At 44.0% G+C, this 22,763-nt stretch overlaps 1 protein-coding gene across 1 annotated transcript in view; it reads left to right on the top strand.

Annotated features, from left to right (window-relative positions):
* Positions 1-22,763, top strand: part of nos1apa (nitric oxide synthase 1 (neuronal) adaptor protein a) — a gene marked incomplete at its 3' end in the record, with an annotated part of 220,760 nt that overhangs the window by 143,332 nt on the left and 54,665 nt on the right. The window contains exons 5-7 of the mRNA XM_084185811.1: positions 6,069-6,177; positions 11,536-11,680; positions 18,384-18,565. Of these exons, the coding sequence (XP_084041937.1) occupies positions 6,069-6,177; positions 11,536-11,680; positions 18,384-18,565 (436 nt within the window). The remainder of the gene's footprint in view (positions 1-6,068; positions 6,178-11,535; positions 11,681-18,383; positions 18,566-22,763) is intronic.

Raw genomic sequence — 22,763 nt, 5'->3', positions numbered from 1 at the left:
CTTTATCTGATATTCTTACTTCTTTATCTGACTTATTTACTCACTGGAGATCAGTCAGACAGACAGACAGACAGACAGACAGACAGACAGAAATCATGTGGTTGAGTTGCAGGAGAAAAAGGGAGCTCCACACATACACCAAGACACACAGAAAACACACACACCAACAGAAACACACACACGATTTATCGTAAGTTGTTGCGCTTTGTGGGATGTCTATAGCCCATGTGACCTTCATCTGATATCAGTCAATGTGAGGAGAGATTTGAGACATATGTGAATAGCTATGTAATTGGATATGATAAGGTCTGTGGGGGGGTGGGGGGAGGGGGCTTTGATTTGCTGGACCAAAAGCCTAAAACTGGCCACCCCTGGGCAATACAGTGTTATTTGTACTACAAGCAGTCCTTTCTATGACATGACATTACACTAACATCTCCATAGTGTGTGAGCATGTGTTTGTTTCCCAGGGGATGAATTAGTGTAGTGTGTCGTCTGGTGGGGAGGTTTGTCTTTGTTGTTGCTTAATGGAATAGGATACTTTTCTCTGTGGAACGCCACAATTGAGCTGTTATTCTGCTCACTATAACCTCCCACACACATGCACACACACACACACACACACACATTGTTATTGTTATCCCCATGAAGTGTATTGAGTCACTATCAGCTCATTCCAGCTCTGACAGAATACAGTATAAACCTCAACACAAGCTGCTATTAAATTAGGCATGGAGGACTGTATTGTACACACACACACACACACACACACACACACACACACACACACACACACCACAGCTGGCTCCGCCTCTTCAAACAGATGATAGAGATGAGTTATATGTTTATCTCTGGCTTTGTCTGTGTTTGACACGGAGTTGGAGTAGTGTGAGAGCAGTACACTACACACTCTTTCTCTCCCTCACTCCTGTCGTATCCATCGGTCTACAGGGGTTACTTAACTGGCTTTACTTTTCTAACCCTCCATAATATTCCATGACCCTGCATGGGATGGAGGGAGGACAGGAAGAGAGGAGAGGATGAACCCAGGTCTCATTAGATCTGTCACAGAGGAGTGGAGAAGAGGAGAGGAGGAGGAGGAGTGGAGGAGGGCTGTTAATTAGAGACTTAATATTGAGAATCCCCCTGGTCTTCATCCTCCTATCTCTCTCACACACACTCTCACTTTCTTCCCCCTGGCTCTATCTCCTTCCTCTCCAGCCAAAACCTCGTCCTCCCTCCCTCCCTCCCTCCCTCCCTCTCTCTACTTGTCTGTGTGTGTGTGCGCCTGTGTGTGTGTGCGCCTGTGTGTGTGTTTGTGTGTGTGTGTGTGATCAAAACAGGCCTTAAGAGCAGATATTCATAGCCATTCTACACTAAGAGCATACATTTAAAAGCAGATATTCTTAGCTATAAGAGCACTACAGTAGTTTTACGCTCCACTGCCAGCGTATGGAGACAGATTGTGGGCTGACACTATTGGACTCCATCACCAGATGTGAAACTTATTTACTTTCACATGTTATCTTGACAGGGAACTAAAAGAGACCAAAACAAAACAACCATATTTAACTTTTGTTCACAACCACCTATCATCATGTTCTTCTACACTTTAGATATTATAACCAACTAAATTATATAGTAAAAGTTCACTTGAATCTTTTGTTTTACGCTTTCCCAGAGGAAAAGAACAGGTTAAAACAGGTTGTAATATCCTGTCTGTAAGAGATTGTGATGGCCTCACAGTGTGGTATGTCTGTGGTTATAGTCATATCCTGTAATGAATGCTAAGAGATCATGAAGCTGATAAACTGTATGTTGGCTGCCATCTCTCCTCTGCTGTCTGTGCTAAATACAGTCGCATCTGTCCGGACACACACAAACACACATACAGCTCTATCTGGCAGGATAGAGGGGAAAATATTGATACAATTTCGTTACTATCATTTAATGTATCTCTCTTTCTCTCTCTCTCTCCTTTCTCTCTCTCAGAGAGTGTGTGTGTGTGTGTGTTTGTGTGTGAGATGACAGAGTGCTGCGGCCTCCGGAGCCTCTTAGCAGCTGGTTTATCTGCAGCATATTTCATAGCAGATATTAATCAGAGTAAACAAAGGCACATCACTACCGTATCAACCTGTTCCGCTATTAAAAGTGGTGTGTGTCTGTGTGAGGTTGGCGGCGTGCGAGTGTGTTAGAGGGGTATTAAAAGTGATGTCGCCTCTGCAGTGTGTGAGCGTTATGTTGCTTGCTTTAAGAAATATATATGTTTCTTTCATCCTCTACTAATATGTTGTGAAATCTGTTATGAATGTATTGTAATGTTTTTAAAATGTATAACTGCCTTAATTTTGCTGGACCCCAGGAAGAGTAGCTGCTGCCTTGGCAGCATCTAATGGGGATCCATAATAAATACAAATACAAAGTGCTGACTCGTGCAAAGCAGGTGTCGAAAGTTCAAAACGAGCAAATGAATGAATGTTTTTAAGGTGTGTGTGTAGAGGGGTGGGGGATTGAAGTGAATGACTGCTTTCATGAGGTGGGCAAGGGGAGTACCCTGCCCCATGTTCTCTCTACTTCCATCTCCTCCCTCCATCTCTCTTGTTGACACACACCCCGCTGAGACACTGAAGTTTTAATTTACCGGTCAGGCTCCAATGCATCCATCTCTAACACACACACACACATACACATACAGACTGCAAGGCTGGTATTTTTCTGTCATTCATATAGACATACAGTATTAGGTGTTTCTTTACTCGTGGAGTGTTTGACAGCTGTTCTATCTAGATCCATCTACGAGGATAATGACACTGAGCCTTTTTCTTAAATGAGATTGGAGAAGACATTGAGAAGGATCTTAGACCATTCCTCCATACAAAATTTGATGTGTGCTTGAAGTTATTGTCTTGCTGACCATAGCACCGGTTCCAATCCAAGTTGTACTCCTGAGTGGCGCAGTGGTCTAAGGCACTGCATCGCAGTGCTAACTGTGCCACTAGAGATCCTGGTTCGAATCCAGGCTCTGTCGCCGCCGGCCGCGACCGGGAGACTCATGGGCGGCGCACAATTGGCCCAGCGTCGTCCAGGGTAGGGGAGGGAATGGCCGGCAGGGATGTAGCTCAGTTGATAGAGCATGGCATTTGCAATGCCAGGGTTGTGGGTTTGATTCCCACGGGGGGCCAGTATAAAAAAAATATGCATTCACTAACTGTAAGTCGCTCTGGATAAGAGCGTCTGCTAAATGACTAAAAAATGTAAATGTAAAAAAAGTTCAAATGCCATTTAGCAAACTCCAGGCGGTGCTACAGCCTGGTCTCATAGACTAGACATAACATAGTAAACATAGCATATCATACTAGTTGGAATGTCCCAGATTTACGTTTACTATGTTATGTCTACCCATGAGTCCAGGTTGGGTGCTATGGTCAGATGACATGAAAATAGAGCTCTAGCAAGAGGATCTTCCAGCAAGACAAGCATGGCCGCAAGTGGATCTTCCAGCTAGACAATAAACCCAAGCACACATCAGAATCCACAAAGAATCCACATACCGCTTGGGCGGTATCTAGATTGTCATACCATATCGACCCTGTGCCATCCCAGGATATTAAATGATACCGGCACTGAACACAAGGGGTGCTATTTTCAAACCCCACTGAGCCTCTGTAATCTGAAGGTTACCAATGCTAACAAGTACATGTAAAATCCCATAGCACATGCTAGCTAAATGCTAACGAGTGAATTGTGAAAATGTTATACTGTCTCTGACATAAACTATTTGCAGGACAGACATCCCAGCTCATAAATTTAAACAAGTAACAAAAAAATGCTACTCACAGTTTGCTGCACACACAATAGATATATTGGACAGCAAGGCTCTTGATCCAAGGAGGCGATTCTCTGCTGTTACCAAGAGAAGCTTGATTTTGCAAGAAGCTAACCAGCTAGATAACTACTAAGTTAGCTAGCAAACCAAATGCAAAACTGCAGAGCATTTAGCACATTTTAGACAGTTAACTTAATAGTTATAAGATATCTAGCTGACAAATATTTAGTTGTGAATTCCATACTGTAACCACAGTGAGTGACTCGCAAGGTTCCGTTCTCTCTTCGTTGTGTGCTTGTAATCAAACACCATGTGATTGGAGACTACCGGTAAGCTTAATAATGAAAAATAATGTAACAGGTGAAATGAAGAACGAGATCTGCTTTATCTCCTAACGTATTGCACAAGTTGACTGCAGGTATTTACTTAAAAAGTAGCTACAAATATTCACATTTACAAATAAATAGTTTCAACGGTATTGAAAAACCATCCCGTGGCTATTTCCAAATACCCCGGTATACAGTATATAAGGTATACCACCCAAGCCTGTGTGTGTGTGTGGGTGTGTTTGTTTGTTTGTGTGAGTCATCCCTGATAGCTTTGGCTGTCCCGGTCTTTGTTACACTCTCTGTGCTAATCACCACACCAGGGACCTACATCACTGTGGGAATGGCGAGGCATAGTGTAGTGTAGGCAAGGAAATAACAAACTGGAGCCACCAAGAAGTTAGGAGACATCAGCTAGGCCCCTGGCATGACACACACAGTTCTGAAAGGTTGTGTTTAGTTTCTCTCACCGCGGGAGCTGTCCTCTGATTTGTCTGGAAGGGGTGTATGTGTGTTTGTGTGTGTGTGTTCGTGTGTGATAATGTGTGTGTGACGTTTTCTACCTCGGCTCATTGACGTTAAGCATTTAAAGAGCAATTAGGGAAAAAAGCGGAGAAACCGGGACTGTTTGACTAGGCTGTCGTTGTTGAAGACTGATACACTACATGACCAAAAGTATGTGGACACCTGCTCATCGAACATCTCATTCCAAAATCATGGGCATTAATATGGAGTTGGTCCTCCCTTTGCTGCTATAACAGTCTCCACTCTTCTGGGAAGGCTTTCCACTAGATGTTGGAACATTGTTACGGGGACTTGCTTCCATTCAGCCACAAGAGCATTAGTGAGGTCAGGCCCTGATGTTGGGCGATTAGGCCTGGCTCGCAATCGGCGTACCAATTCATCCCAAAGGTGTTCGACGGGGTTGAGGTCAGGGCTCTGTGCATGTCAGTGAATTTCTTCCAGACCGATCTCGACAAACTATTGCTGTATGGACCTCGCGTTGTGCACGTGGGCATTGTCATGCTGAAACAGGAAAGGCCCTTCCACAAAGTTGGAAGCACAGAATCGTCTAGAATGTCATTGTATGCTGTAGGGTTAAGATTTCCCTTCACTGGAACTAAGGAGCCTAGCCCGAACCATGAAAAACAGCCTCAGACCATTATTCCTCCTCCACCAAACTTTACAGTTGGCACTATTCATTGGGGCAGGTAGCGTTCTCCTGGCATCCGCCAAACCCAGATTAGTCCGTCGGACTGCCAGATGGTAAAGCATGATTCTCCACTTCAGAGGTAGTGAGTGTTGCAACAGAGGACATACGATTTTTACGCGCTACGCGCTTCAGCACTCTGCAATCCTGTTCTGTGAGATGTGTGGCCTACCACTTCGCGGCTGAGCCGTTGTTGCTCCTAGACATTTCCACTTCACAATAACAGCACTTACAGTTGACCGGGGCAGCTCTAGCAGGGCAGAAATTTGATGAACTGACTTGTTGGAAAGGTGGCATCCTATGATGGTGCCACATTGAAAGTCACTGAGCTCTTCAGTAAGGCCATTCTACTGCCAATGTTTGTCTGTGGAGATTGCATGGCTGTGTGCTCAATTTTATACACCTGTCAGCAACAGATATGGCTGAAATAGCAGGGTTCCACTAATCTGAAAGGGGTGTCCACATACTTTTGTATATATAGTGGAAATGTCATGATGTAAGCAGCCTCCAGTCTCAATACAACACAATTACATTACACTTGTTTGGCACTCTAGTTATTCTGTAAAAACTTTGATAGCTAGTTTGTGATAGATGTAAATGGGAGATTTACATGAGAGGTTGAGTTACACAAACAGATTATAAGTTAGGGTTCAGCTCTATGGTAACTTTTGGTTGTGTACCTATTTCCTCTGTTTCTGTCCTATAGGATCTTCTATGTATCTCATGACTCCCAGGACCTGAAGATCTTCAGCTACATCGCCAGAGACGGACAGAGTAACGTCTTCCGCTGTAACGTCTTCAAGTCCAAGAAGAAGGTGAGACAGACACTTTATCTCTTTTTACTCTCTCTCTTTCCTCTCTTGCATGATAATGTTATCCACAGTCCCATTGACATTACTGAGCCATGTCCAGTCATGTTTGCTAAATGTAAGCAAAGGAATTCACACATTCACACTCCCTCTTTCTCTCTGTCTCTTTATTTAAGAAATAATAATTATTGGTTGCAATTGTGAACAATAGCCAAATCAGATATAAAGTAAAATCCAGTCGCCCAGTCATATGGTTCACTGCAGGTCAGTGGGGGTGGGGTGGTCAGGAGGTGTTCATGCACTCGGCATTTGAAGGCTTGAAGACCACTGTGATGTCACTGATAACGTGCTCTGGAAGTCTATTCCATATATGGACAGTAGTTTGTAGGAAGCTTCTGTCCAAGGAGCGTGTTCTGGTGACTAGGAGGGTGAGAGCATGGTCTGGCATGGCTGTGCATAGGCGGGTAGTGCGGCGTCTGTTATATGGTGGGTGGAGCATATCTTGGAGGTCCATGGGGCAGTGGTGTGAGTGCAGCCCTGTACAGCCCTCTCACACACACACGCGCTTCCTCCCCCTATCAACTGTGCCACACACACACACACACACACACACACACACACATACACACACACACACATACACACACACACACACACACACACACACACACACACACTCAACCTCAAAGCCTTAGTCCTGGGAGAGCGGGGAGTGAAATACACTGACATTCGCATGGGCAGCTCTGGCCCAAGGCCATTGAGATGTAAATAACTTTTCCTGAGCGTGCGTGTGTAGGTGTGTAGGTGTGTGTGTGTGTGTGTGTGTGTGTGTGTGTGCGCACATGCCTGCCTGCCTGCCTGCCTGCCTGCCTGCGTGCTTGTGTAAGAGAGGGAGAGAGTGAAAGTGTGTGTTCTAATCTACAGTCACTAGCATGGACAGACACAAAGCAATGTGCATTGGAGTGTGTCAGTAATAGATTGCTACAGGCCCATGGCTGTACTGTATTCTACCTCAACACGACCTGCACGTATTAAACAGCATCCTGCCATATTAAAACCTCCCAGTACACTCACACTACATACCTCTACCCAACCACACTAATCGCAATGCTGTCACGAGTCATAGAACCATTATGTGTGTGACAGAGAGACAGAGCGAATAGGGAGTACTTTTGGTTTCAAGCTGAAGTTAAAGTTATTTGTCTCTTAAAGGAATTCACAGATATACAATGAACAAAGCCACACACCACAAGTCAAACAGCATGGTAGAACCATTGAGAGCGTAAATTTCCATCTGTTTTACACAGACACTCTCCCTCTCCACCTTTCCTCCCTATCCCTTTTCCTTTTTCTGTAATTCTCCCTCCCTCTCTTCCTCCATTCCTCCACCCTCCCTCCTCTCTATCTGTCCTCCTGTAGACACTTTAAAGCAGTGTAATTAATGGCTGTGTCTCCATCACACTGTAATTAACGAGGCTTCCTCCATCACAGAGAGTTAATTGAGGAGGAGACCTACAGGGAGAACCCATTAGAGACCAGAGGCCTGGACCAAGGCGAGACTGCCGTGTGTGTGTGTGTGTGTGTGTGGGTGAGTGAGTGAGAGATCCCTCCCATCCATTGCCAGTTGCCACTCTCTCTGCCAATCTCAGACACAGTGCGCTGGCATGGGCGAAGTGGCATAACCCAGGAGACTGACCCAGTGGTTGGCCAACACAGATTCTATTTGACCATGCAAATACTCATTAATCTGTTTAAGTTCCAAATAAATTATGTGAGCTATGACTTAATAATTCATCCTCAAAGACCCATGGAACACTAGATGTAATGCCTTTTCCTCAGTCCTTCCCGTTGTTATTGTGTAGAACAGTCACAGTTGCACCCCAGCCCTGTCTGTGTTAATGACTTTCTGGACAACTGTTGAGCCATAATGGCTGTTAATTGACAGGCTGAATTGGAGGGAAACACCTTGAGTTAGATAGAAAGCGAGAGTCATTATCACACTTTAACATCAAGGTGCTGTTCCAATGCTGGTCCTTTATCTAGGCTTTATCTAAAAAGGCTAACGATAGTAACAATGCTAGTGCTGCTCTCGCAATTGATTATACATGGTGGATTTAATCCTGGGACAAGGCTGTGTGAATAGAACTGTGTGTGTCTGACGAGGAATGTGTGTTTGTGTGTGTGTGCGTGTGTGCGTGTGTGCGTGCGGCCTGAAAAGAGAGCTAAGTCTTTACAGTCAGGCTACACACACACACAACCACACACACCCTCTCATTCTCTCCAGTCATTCAGATTGTGGTGTGATAAAGGCTGCTCTCCGATAACCTCTCATTATTTTTCCCCCAGTCCTTCTCCAACTATTTTGAAAGCATCTGGAGAATATGAGGAATGCTATTCATTTCTTTCACCTTTCTCTCACTTTCATGCTCTCTATCTCTCTTTCTCTGGGTCGAGTACAGTATCTTTCATTAAAAGATAGAGAGAAGTCACCACAGTAGCTCATCGAAGACCAACTCTCTCTTTGTCAAGAGGTTAGGAAGTACAGCTCAGTTTCCACCTCATTTTGTGGGCAGTGTGCACATAGCCTGTCTTTCTTGAGAGCCAGGTCTGCATACGGCGGCCTCTCTCAATACCAAGGCTATGCTCACTGAGTCTGTACATAGTCAAAGCTTTCTTTAATTTTGGGTCAGTCACAGTGGTCAGGTATTCTGCCACTGTGTACTCTCTGTTCAGGGCAAAATAGCATTCCATTTTGCTCAGTTTTTTGTAAATTCTTTCCAATGTGTCAAGTAATTATCTTTTTGGTTTCTCATGATTTGGTTGGGTCTAATTGTGTTGCTATCCTGGGTATCTGTGGGTCTATTTGTGTTTGTGAACAGTGCCCCAGGACCAGCTTGCTTAAGGGAATCTTCTCTAGGTTAATCTCTCTGTAGGTGATGGCTTTGTTATGGAAGGTTTGGGAATTGCTTCCTTTTAGGTGGTTGTAGAATTTAACGGCTCTTTTCTGGATTTTGATAATTAGCGGGTATCTGCCTAATTCTGCTCTGCATGCATTATTTGGTGTTTTAAGTTGTACACGGAGGATGTTTTTGCAGAATTCTGCATGCAGTCTCAATTTGGTGTTTGTCCCATTTAGTGAATTCTTGGTTGGTGAGCGGACCCCAGACCTCACAACCATAAAGGGCAATGGGTTCTATAACTGATTCAAGTATTTTTTGTCAGATCCTAATTTGGATGTCGAATTTTATGTTCCTTTTGATGGCGTAGAAGGTCCTTCTTGCCTTGTCTCTCAGATCATTCACAACTTTGTGGAAGTTACCTGTGGTGCTGATGTTTAGGCCGTGGTAGGTTTAGTTTTTTGTGTGCTCTAGGACAACGGTGTCTAGATTGAATTTGTATTTGTGGTCCTGGCAACTGGACCTTTTTTGGAACACCATTATTTTTGTCTTAGTAAGATTTACTTTCAGGGTCCAGACCTGACAGAATCTGTGCAGAAGATCTAGGTGCTGCTTGTAGGCCCTCCTTGGTTGGGGACAGAAGCACCAGATCATCAGCAAACAGTAGACATTTGACTTCAGATTCTAGTAGGGTGAGGCCGGGTGCTGCAGACTGTTCTAGTGCCCTCGCCAATTCGTTGATATACACTACCAGTCAAAAGTTTGGACACACCTACTCATTCAAGGGTTTTTCTTTATTTTTACATTGTAGAATAATAGTGAAGACATCAAAACTATGAAATAACACATATAGAATCATGTAGTAACCAAAAAAGTGTTAAACAAATCAAAATATATTTTATATATGAGATTCTTCAAATAGCCACCCTTTGCCTTGATGACAGCTTTGCACACTCTTGGCATTCTCTCAACCAGCTTCATGATGTAGTAACCTGGAATGCATTTCAATTAACATGTGTTCCTTCTTAAAAGTTAATTTGTGGAATTTCTTTCCTTCTTAATGCGTGTGAGCCAATCAGTTGTGTTGTGACAAGGTAGGGGGGATTACAGAAGATAGCCCTATTTAGTAAACGACCAAGTTCATATTATGGCAAGAACAGCTCAAATAAGCAAAGAGAAACGACAGTCCATCATTACTTTAAGACATGAAGGTCAGTCAATACGGAACATTTCAGGAACTTTGAACGTTTCTTCAAGTGCAGTCACAAAAACCATCAAGCTCTATGATGAAACTGGCTCTCATGAGGACCGCCACATGAATGGAAGACCCAGAGTTACCTCTGCTGCAGAGGATAAGTTCCTTAGAGTTATCAGCCTCAAAAATTGCAGCCCAAATAAATGCTTCACAGAGTTCAAGTCACAGCCACATCTCAACATCAACTGTTCAAAGGGGACTGTGTGAATCAGGCCTTCATGTTCAAATTGCTGCAAAGAAACCACTACTAAAGGACACCAATAAAAATAAGGGACCTGCTTGGGCCAATAAACACGAGCAATGGACATTAGACCGGTGGAAATTCTTCCTTTGGTCTGGATTCCAAATTGGAGATTTTTAGTTATGGGTGAACGGCTGATCTCCGCATGTGTAGTTCCCACAGTGAAGCATGGAGGAGGAGGTGTTATGGTGTGGGGGTGCTTTGCTGGTGACACTGTCTGTGATTTATTTAGAATTCAAGGCACACTTAACCAGCATGCCTCCCACAGCATTCTGCAGCAATACGCCATCCCATCTGGTTTGGTTTTGTTGGGACTATCATTTGTTTTTCAACAAGACATTGACCCAACACACATCCAGGCTGTGTAAGAGCTATTTTACCAAGAAGGAGAGTGATGGAGTGTTGCATCAGATGACCTGGCCTCCACAATCCCTTGACCTCAAACCAATTGAGATGGTCTGTGATGAGTCGGACGGCAGAGTGAAGGAAAAGCAGCCAACAAGTGCTCAGCATATGTGGGAACTCCTTCAAGACTGTTGGAAAAGCATTCCAGGTGATGCTGATTGAGAGCATGCCAAGAGTTTGCAAATCTGTCATTAAGGCAAAGGGTGGCTATTTGAAGAATCTCAAATATGAAATATATTTTGATTTGTTTAACACTTTTTTGGTTACTACATGATTCCATTTATGTTATTTCATAGTGTTGATGTCTTCACTATTATTCTACAATGTAGAAAATAGTAAAAATAAAGAAAAACCCTTGAATGAGTAGGTGTGTCCAAACCTTTGACTGGCACTGTATATGTTGAAGAGAGTGGGGCTCAAGCTGCATCCCTGTCTCACCCCACGGACCTGTGGAAATACTTTTGAGTGTTTTTTGCCAATTTTAACTGCACACTTGTTGTTTGTGTACATGGATTTTATAATGTCATATGTTCTCTATCTCTCTCAACTCCTTCTCCTCTCTCCAGTCCCAGGCCATGCGTGTCGTGCGGACGGTGGGCCAGGCATTCGAGGTGTGTCACAAACTCAGCTTGCAACACACACACCAGAACGCAGATGGACAGGAGGACGCAGACAGCGACAAGACCTGCAACGAGAAGTCCACACTCTCAGGTGCATACAGACAAACACACACACAAAATCACACACACTATCACACTCATGATTGAGTGTTAGATGCCATTTGAGAGGATTGCATCACAGATGAGTCAGTCTAATAGAGAGACTGTGGCTGTGGAACAGAACAGAACAGTGGTGGGATGACTCTGGCTCCAGTAACTACAGGGCCCTTTCATATGCAGATGATCCCACAGCACCCACGCGCCACACTCCTACACACACCAATGTTAATTTTGACACACTTTTTTAGATATAGTCTAGTCTTAGTCACATTTCTTGTCATTTCAATAATAAGTTATTGTCAAAATGACAAACAGTGGGACATTTTACTCAACTTAAATGCCCTTTCATTTTAGTCACATTTTAGTCACATCACATTTATATTGTCTCATTAACCTAATAGTAAACATAAATCACTGACTTCCATGTGCACAAACATACTTACCCTTGTCCTACCAACATATTTTTCTGCATAACATAACTATTCTCTTCCCAACAGCAGAAATGTGACAAACATATATAAGAATGATCTGTCCGTGTAAATTCCTAATTCAGCCTACATAGATATTGCACATTACATACAAAACAAACAGACACACATGCAGAGCGAGACACACACACAGAGACAGAGACAGAGAGAGAAAGAGAGAGAGAGGTAGAGAGAGAGAGAGGTAGAGAGAGGTAGAGAGAGAGGGAGAAAGAGAGAGAGAGAGAGAGAGAGAGAGAGAGAGAGCGAGTCCGAGTCAAACATTTTGTGAAGTTTGAGTCCCAGTAAGTCTGAGTCACTGGATCCACATTAACTCAAAATGAAGTGATTTACCCAGTCAGATATAGTGTACAGGCTAGGGATGTGGTGGTTATGAAATTTTCTGCAAAAGACTCACGGTAATTGACCGTTAATTAACATAAACACATTTAGCTTCTCCAGGCCTCCACACATTCAAGCTGCTGATGCACGCCTTTGGACATCTACATTTAAAAAAGTCTAATAAATAATTTTAATATACACCATCACAGTAAATCCATTATTTATTTTTGGCAGGTCTAAAGAAACATTATGATATGAAGAAAATTTATTTCAGAAAAACAGAATATGAATCGACCTAATGTACTGTATGTTATCTGGCTATGCGCCATGCCATAGGCAGTAGGCTTGTTCATTTAGCAGACAAGATATGCTTATACAGTGGGGAGAACAAGTATTTGATACACTGCCGATTTTGCAGGTTTTCCTACTTACAAAGCATGTAGAGGTCTGTAATTTGTATCATAGGTACACTTCAACTGTGAGAGACGGAATCTAAAACAAAAATCCAGAAAATCACATTGTATGATTTTTAAGTAATTAATTAGCATTTTATTGCATGACATAAGTATTTGATACATCAGAAAAGCAGAACTTAATATTTGGTAAAGAAACCTGTGTTTGCAATTACAGAGAACATACGTTTCCTGTAGGTCTTGACCAGGTTTGCACACACTGCAGCAGGTATTTTGGCCCACTCCTCCACACAGACCTTCTCCACATCCTTCAGGTTTCGGGGCTGTCGCTGGGCAATACAGACTTTCAGCTCCCTCCAAAGATTTTCTATTGGGTTCAGGTCTGGAGACTGGCTAGGCCACTCCAGGACCTTGAGATGCTTCTTACGGAGCCACTCCTTAGTTGCCCTGGCTGTGTGTTTTGGGTCGTTGTCATGCTGGAAGACCCAACCACAACCCATCTTCAATGCTCTTACTGAGGGAAGGAGGTTGTTGGCCAAGATCTCGCGATACATGGCCCCATCCATCCTCCCCTCAATACGGTGCAGTCGTCCTGTCCCCTTTGCAGAAAAGCATTCCCAAAGAATAATGTTTCCACCTCCATGCTTCACGGTTGGGATGGTGTTCTTGGGGTTGTACTCATCCTTCTTCTTCCTCCAAACACGGCGAGTGGAGTTTAGACCAAAAAGCTCTATTTTTGTCTCATCAGACCACATGACCTTCTCCCATTCCTCCTCTGGATCATCCAGATGGTCATTGGCAAACTTCAGACGGGCCTGGACATGCGCTGGCTTGAGCAGGGGGACCTTGCATGCGCTGCAGGATTTTAATCCATGACGGCGTAGTGTGTTACTAATGGTTTTCTTTGAGACTGTGGTCCCAGCTCTCTTCAGGTCATTGACCAGGTCCTGCCGTGTAGTTCTGGGCTGATCCCTCACCTTCCTCATGATCATTGATGCCCCACGAGGTGAGATCTTGCATGGAGCCCCAGACCGAGGGTGATTGACCGTCATCTTGAACTTCTTCCATTTTCTAATAATTGCGCCAACAGTTGTTGCCTTCTCACCAAGCTGCTTGCCTATTGTCCTGTAGCCCATCCCAGCCTTGTGCAGGTCTACAATTTTATCCCTGATGTCCTTAAACAGCTCTCTGGTCTTGGCCATTGTGGAGAGGTTGGAGTCTGTTTGATTGAGTGTGTTGACAGGTGTCTTTTATACAGGTAACGAGTTCAAACAGGTGCAGTTAATACAGGTAATGAGTGGAGAACAGGAGGGCTTCTTAAAGAAAAACTAACAGGTCTGTGAGAGCCGGAATTCTTACTGGTTGGTAGGTGATCAAATACTTATGTCATGCAATAAAATGCAAGTTAATTACTTAAAAATCATACAATGTGATTTTCTGGATTTTTGATTTAGATTCCGTCTCTCACAGTTGAAGTGTACCTATGATAAAAAATTACAGACCTCTACATGCTTTGTAAGTAGGAAAACGTACAAAATCGGCAGTGTATCAAATACTTGTTCTCCCCACTGTAAGTCCCATGCCATTATTTTAAATTATTTTATAGTAAGAATAATATAATTGAACTTAGCTGAATAAAATATAAAGGATATTTTTCCCATTCCAGAGCAAGTGCACTCGCATATGAAGTGGCTATGTTGAGCATAAAAGTGATCATTTGAAACAGGTCCTATACACTAGATTTAGAGTTATTTGGCAACTTTAGTTGTGAATGGCACAAACCTTAGAATGTCTTAGAAATCAGAACATATATGGGCTGCATGATGCGACTATAGGCAATTGATGATTTGAGAAAGTCACAAAAAAAGCTTCCCCTCAGTTCCTTGCCTCAGGCTGCACACAATGTTCCCTCATCAAGTGATAATATTTTCACCCATCAGACTATTCTCAATTTAATCTTGTCTTTACTAATATGTAACATTTGTTTATATTTAGAATAGCCCATTATCAAATGGGCAGGAACATGGGCAGGGGAAAAAAGACATGTCATCGTATGAACTAGAATAGCTGATGGAGGCCACTTTCCCACAGGTTCGTTTTTCTCACTCATGCCGGTAGGGTGACCAAATTTAAAATACCCAAATGTGGGACAACAGGATGATTTTGTGGGACAGTGTAGGCTAAATTATTAAATTAATCATCACCTTAGAAAGCGCTGTCCATTTCATTGTGCTAGGCTTTGAAACAAAGACCATGTTTTCCACTCAGTTTCAACCTGTTGTTGAACTTCTTTCTTCAAATTGATCAATCACAGTGAGTTGAGTTTTAAAAGCACATACTGTTTTGATGATAAGTGTTTGATGTGATTTTAGATTGCATTTGCATTGATGTCAGAGTGGTTATAGGGACAATAGAGCCCTGAGTACCAGGCCATTAGTGACGGGTACTACCAACGCAAGACCAGAGTGCATAAGAGAAGATTTCCGTGACTCAACGGTCACGTGGAATTTTACTGCGGTTTTGGCAGTAATATGGTTACCGCAACAGCCCTAGTACAGGCAAGAGGAATTGAGTCAATAAATTGTTTGCTATCCCTTTTCCTTTCTTTCTGTGACACCAAATGTTTGCATATAGGCTACTGGTAATGATACCAGGGCCACGTTCAGTTGCAAAACGTTCTCGAACTTTGCAGATATTATTCCTTGTGTTATTTTAATTTGTTCTATTATTTTTCTCTCTGCATTGTTGTTTACGAAGCATGTGACAAATAACATTTGATTTGATTCCATGAATAGAACTGACGTTATTCCTTATTCAACATGTCAGAGAGTGTTTGTTCTATATAGCATTTGTCTATCTGAATGTTCCAAAACGTTGCGTCCTGCTAAACCCGCCCCAGGTTGTTAGCTATAGCTAGCAAATGAGGTAACATGACTGAACAAGTTGTATCCTAAACAAATGGTTAACGGTCTGGCCTGCAAGTACCAAATTCTCTGTCTTAGGTCAGTTAGGATCACCACTTTATTTTAAGAATGTGAAATGTCAGAATAATAGTAGAGAGAATGATTTATTTCAGCTTTTATTTATTTAATCACATTCCCAGTGGGTCAGAAGTTTACATACACTCAATTAGTATTTGGTCGCATTGCCTTTAAATTGTTTAACTTGGGTCAAACGTTTCGGGTAGCCTTCCACAAGCTTCCCACAATAAGTTGGGTGAATTTTGGCCCATTCCTCCTGACAGAGCTGGTGTAACTGAGTCAGGTTTGTAGGCCTCCTTGCTCACACATGCTTTTTCAGTTCTGCCCACACATTTTCTATAGGATTGAGGTCAGGGCTTTGTGATGGCCACTCCAATACCTTGACTTTGTTGTCCTTAAGCCATTTTGCCACAACTGTGGAAGTATGCTTGGGGTCATTGTCCATTTGGAAGACCCATTTGCGACCAAGCTTTAACTTCCTGACTGATGTCTTGAGATGTTGCTTCAATATATCCACATAATTTTCCTTCCTCATGATGCCATCTATTTTGTGAAGTGTACCAGTCCCTCCTGCAGCAAAGCACCCCATTGTGACGAGGTGTGAATGAAGGAGTCAGGCGCAGGAGGTAAAATACCGTAGTCCAGAGTTTATTCCATTTACATAAATCAAACGCCCCAAGCATCAAACGAAACTATTACAAGGGAAAACATCCACCTTGGCATAAACACAGTGAATAGTAGCTCAACCGAACTACACGCTCTCACAACAAACAATCACTCACAAAGACAAGGGGAACAGAGGGAACACTTATACACATACTAATTAGGGGAATGAGCACCAGGTGTGTGTGATTGACAAGACATGACAAGTGGAGTGATGAGAATGGGATCGGCAGTAGCTAGTACTCCGGTGACGATGAACGCCGAAGCCTGCCCGAACCAGGAGGGGGGGCAGCCTCGGCGGAAGTCGTGACACCCATAGCATGATGCTGCCACCCCCGTGCTTCACGGTTGGGATGGTGTTCTTCGGCTTGCAAGGAACCCCCTTTTTCCTCCAAACATAACCATGGTCATTATGGCCAAACAGTTCAATTTTTGTTTCATCAGACCAGAGCACATTTCTCAAAAAAGTACGATCTTTGTCCCCATGTGCAGTTGCTAACCGTAGTCTGGCTTTTTTATGGCGGTTTTGGAGCAGTGGCTTCTTTCTTTCAGGTTATGTCGATATAGGACTCGTTTTACTGTGGATATAGATACTTTTGTACCTGTTTCCTCCAGCATCTTCACAAGGTCCTTTGCTGTTGTTCTGGGATTGATTTGCACTTTTCGCACCAAAGTACGTTAATCTCTAGGAAACAGAACACGTCTCCTTCCTGAGCGGAATGACGGCTGCGTGGTCCCATGGTGTTTATACTTGCGTACTATTGTTTGTACAGAGGAACGTGGTACCTTCAGGCGTTTGGAAATTGCTCCCAAGGATGAACTAGACTTGTGGAGGTCTACAATAATTTTTCTGAGGTCTGATTTCTTTTGATTTTCCCATGATGTCAAGCAAAGAGGCACTGAGTTTGAAGGTAGACCTTGAAATACATCCACAATTGACTCAAAATATGTCAATTAGCCTATCAGAAGCTTCTAAAGTTATGACATAATTTTCTGGAATTTTCCAAGCTGTTTAAAGGCACCTTCAACTTAGTATATGTAAACTTCTGACCCACTGGAATTGTGATACAGTGATTTATAAGTGAAATAATCTTTCTGTAAACAATTGTTGGAAAAATTACTTGTGTCATGCACAAAGTAGATGTCCTAACCGACTTGCCAGAACTATAGTTTGTTAACATTTACATTACAGTCATTTAGCAGACGCTCTTATCCAGAGCGACTTACAGTTAGTGAGTGCATACATTATTTTTTTATTTTTCATACTGGCCCCCCGTGGGAATCGAACCCACAACCCTGGCGTTGCAAACGCCATGCTCTACCAACTGAACTGGGCCAATTGTGCGCCGCCCCATGGGTCTCCCGGTCGCGGCTGGCTACGACAGAGCCTGGATTCGAACCAGGATCTCTAGTGGCACAGCTAGCACTGTGATGCAGTGCCTTAGACCACTGCGCCACTTGGGAGGATAACAAGACTTTAACTTTAACAAGAAATGTGTGGAGTGGTTGAAAAACGAGTTTTAATGACTCCAACCTAAGTGTATGTAAACTTCCGACTTCAACTGTATAAACCACAGGAGTCTCTGAGCCCCGCTAGTGGGCTTATCAGGAGAGTTAATTGTCAGAGCAGGGAGAACAGGAGAACACCTTAATGAAGCACATCCCAGCCTGCCACTTCTCTTCTTTTCTCCTCCCTCATCTTTTGGTGTAGCAACTTTCTTTCTAACAACAAAGTATATTACTCCATTGGCCCTCCTTCTATGGCAACTATTTAACATGGCATAGTGATTAGGTGTTTCCTTGACAATGTGTTGCTGTGTTTGTTCTCTCAGCCCGGGAGTTAACAGGAGCGGAGAAGTTGGTGGTTGCTGTGGAGACAGACATTGATGCGGAAGAGGCTCCTTTACCGTTACCGGACAGTACGGTCGAGGAGTTTAACCGCGGGGTCACTGACTTGGACGGACTGGACGCTACTGTCAAGACTGACCACACACACCTCAACAGCATCGACAAGGTATGGCTGTGTGTATGTGTTTTGGGGGTGAGGTTGGGGTATGTTTGGTGGGAAGAAAGGGGACAGAGTTGCAAAAGTACTAATACATGCGTATACTAACTAAGGCCTTGAATGAGAGAACACAATAATGGCTGGTCATTATTACTCTTACCACTGAAATACAATACCATTCATCTATCTCCTGTATAGATTGCTTATTCCAGGTAACACAATACCATTGGTCCATCTATAGATTGCTTCAACCAGGGAAATACAATATCTTGTGGCCTGTGTAAAGATGGCTTGAGGTAGCGGAAAACAATATTGTGTGGCCTATGTACAGTGGGGAAAAAAAGTATTTAGTCAGCCACCAATTGTGCAAGTTCTCCCACTTAAAAAGATGAGAGAGGCCTGTAATTTTCATCATAGGTACACGTCAACTATGACAGACAAATTGAGAAAATGTTTTCCAGAATATCACATTGTAGGATTTTCTATTAATTTATTTGCAAATTATGGTGGAAAATAAGTATTTGGTCACCTACAAACAAGCAAGATTTCTGGCTCTCACAGACCTGTAACTTCTTCTTTAAGAGGCTCCTATGTCCTCCACTCGTTACCTGTATTAATGGCACCTGTTTGAACTTGTTATCAGTATAAAAGAAACCTGTCCACAACCTCAAACAGTCACACTCCAAACTCCACTATGGCCAAGACCAAAGAGCTGTCAAAGGACACCAGAAACAAAATTGTAGACCTGCACCAGGCTGGGAAGACTGAATCTGCAATAGGTAAGCAGCTTGGTTTGAAGAAATCAACTGTGGGAGCAATTATTAGGAAATGGAAGACATACAAGACCACTGATAATCTCCCTCGATCTGGGGCTCCACGCAAGATCTCACCCCGTGGGGTCAAAATGATCACAAGAACGGTGAGCAAAAATCCCAGAACCACACGGGGGGACCTAGTGAATGACCTGCAGAGAGCTGGGACCAAAGTAACAAAGCCTACCATCAGTAACACACTACGCCGCCAGGGACTCAAATCCTGCAGTGCAAGACGTGTCCCCCTGCTTAAGCCAGTACATGTCCAGGCCCGTCTGAAGTTTGCTAGAGTGCATTTGGATGATCCAGAAGAGGATTGGGAGAATGTCATATGGTCAGATGAAACCAAAATAGAACTTTTTGGTAAAAACTCAACTCGTCGTGTTTGGAGGACAAAGAATGCTGAGTTGCATCCAAAGAACACCATACCTACTGTGAAGCATGGGGGTGGAAACATCATGCTTTGGGGCTGTTTTTCTGCAAAGGGACCAGGACAACTGATCCGTGTAAAGGAAAGAATGAATGGGGCCATGTATCGTGAGATTTTGAGTGAAAACTTCCTTCCATCAGCAAGGGCATTGAAGATGAAACGTGGCTGGATCTTTCAGCATGACAATGATCCCAAACACACCGCCCGGGCAACGAAGGAGTGGCTTCGTAAGAAGCATTTCAAGGTCCTGGAGTGGCCTAGCCAGTCTCCAGATCTCAACCCTATAGAAAATCTTTGGAGGGAGTTGAAAGTCCGTGTTGCCCAGCGACAGCCCCAAAACATCACTGCCCTAGAGGAGATCTGCATGGAGGAATGGGCCAAAATACCAGCAACAGTGTGTGAAAACCTTGTGAAGACTTACAGAAAACGTTTGACCTGTGTCATTGCCAACAAAGGGTATATAACAAAGTATTGAGAAACTTTTGTTATTGACCAAATACTTATTTTCCACCATAATTTGCAAATAAATTCATTAAAAATCCTACAATGTGATTTTCTGGATTTTTTTTCCTCATTTTGTCTGTCATAGTTGACGTGTACCTATGATGAAAATTACAGGCCTCTCTCATCTTTTTAAGTGGGAGAACTTGCACAATTGGTGGCTGACTAAATACTTTTTCCCCCACTGTATAGGTTGTTATGTAGGGTGATGCATACTGCTTTTGTGAGTCAGGGAGAACACACACACTGCATTGTCTGATGTTACTGCAGATTGAGTTATATTGGGTAATATTGCTATTCTTGGATCGAAGACAGAATAAAATATTGTTTCCTGGACTGCTTGGACAGGGTAGAAGCATGCTTTTGGATTCTATCTAGAGACTATACTATACTAAGACTGGTCTGCTGCTCTATCTTTATCCCTCTGACTGGATTGGAGAGTGATATATTGTGAGCTATCTGTTCTGGTTATCGTTTGTTGTGAAGAGTAATATTGTGACTCACAAACAGGGGAGGTTAGATCGAGTCAGACCTGGGTGGAAATATTATTTGTTTTCTTTGAAACGTTTTAGGGGCACTTGATCTAGTTCTCCTGTAGCTGACATTTCTTCTAGCAGTCTTTTCTCAATTTGTCAGCTCTTACTAGTATATTTAGCATGTATTTGGCATGAAGTTACATGTTTTTCACACTTAGGTAACATTTAGTTAGTTAACCTAATTAGCGACGCTGTCATCTGCCTTATCAGAAGTTATATAGCACCATAATAACTCCACATAATAAAGCATTTATAATGGATTAGTAAATAGTTTATTCATCATGTATTCATCATTACGCTGTGAGAGTGTGATTTGAAGGAGTCAGGCGCAGGAGGGTAAATTACAGAATACAGAGTTTATTCCGTAGTACACAGTTACGCTGGACAGCGTCAACAGTCCATTGCGCAAAACAGGCGCACTGGAACAAATACAGGCACACAGGGAAAATATACCCCGGCAATACAAAGTACAGGTAGCTCCACCGAGCTACACTCATCTCACATGAAACAATCACCCACAAGGACAAGGGGGCAGAGGGAACACTTAAACACATACTAATGAGGGGTCCCACGGGGGGCCTCTATGAAAAAAATTAAAATAAGGTATGCACTCACTAACTGTAAGTCGCTCTGGATAAGAGCGTCTGCTAAATGACTAAAATGTAAAAATGAATATGAACCAGGTGTGTGTAATTGACAAGACAAGACAAATGGAATGATGAGATGTGGAGTGGCAGTGGCTAGAAGGCCGGTGACGACGAACGCCGAAGCCTGCCCGAACAAGGAGGGGAGGCAGCTTCAGAGGAAGTCGTGACAGTACCCCCCTTGACGCGCAGCTCCAGCAGCACGCCGACCCCAGCCTCGGGGACGGCCAGGAGGACGCAGAGCAGGGCGAACCGGATGGCGACGGTGGAAATCCCGCAACAGGGAGGGATCGAGGATATCCCTCACCGGGACCCAGCACCATTCCTCTGGACCGTACCCCTCCCACTCCACGAGGTACTGAAGGCCCCCCACCCGACACCTCGAATCCAGGATGGAACGGATGGAGTACGCCGGGGCCCCCGAGATGTCCAGAGGAGGCGGAGGGACCTCCCGCACCTCAGATTCCTGGAGTGGACCAGCCACCACCGGCCTGAGGAGAGAGACATTAAACGAGGGGTTAATACGGTAAGCAGGGGGGAGTAATAACCTATAGGTAACCTCGTTGATTCTCCTCAGGACTTTGAACGGCCCCACAAACCGCGGGCTCAGCTTCCGGCAGGGCAAGTGGAGGGGCAGATTCTGAGTCGAGAGCCAGACCCGATCACCCGGTACGAAGACCGGGGTCTCACTACGGTGGCGGTCAGCGTTGACCTTCTGACAACGCACGGCGCGTTGGAGGTGGACGTGGGCAGCGTCCCATGTCTCCTCCGCGAGACGAAACTAGTCATCCACTGCAGGAGCCTCGGTCTGGCTCTGGAGCCACGGTGCCAGAACCAGTTTGTAACCTAAAACACATTGGAATGGCGTTAGGTTAGTGGAGGAGTGACGGAGAGCGTTCTGGGCATATTCGGCCCATGGCAAGAACACCAACCACTCCCCCGGCCGGTCCTGGCAGTAGGACCGCAGGAACCTACCCACATCCTGATTTACCCGTTCCACCTGCCCATTACACTCGGAGTGGAAACCAGAGGTCAGGCTGACCGAGACCCCCAGACATTCCATGAACGCCTTCCAGACCTTGGATGTGAACTGGGGACCCCGGTCAGACACTATATCCTCTGGTACCCTGTAGTGCCGGAAGACGTGTGTAAACAGGGCCTCCGCAGTTTGCAGGGCCGTGGAAAGACCGGGCAGAGGAAGGAGGCGGCAGGCCTTGGAAAAGCGGTCCACAACGACCAGGATGGTGGTGTTACCTTGGGAGAGGGGAAGATCGGTAAGGAAAT

This window comes from Coregonus lavaretus, assembly GCF_964263955.1.
Source record: "Coregonus lavaretus genome assembly, chromosome: 21".
Lineage (NCBI taxonomy): Eukaryota > Metazoa > Chordata > Actinopteri > Salmoniformes > Salmonidae > Coregonus > Coregonus lavaretus.
Note: the sequence above shows the minus strand (reverse complement) of the source record. Positions and strands in the feature narration are given on the sequence as shown.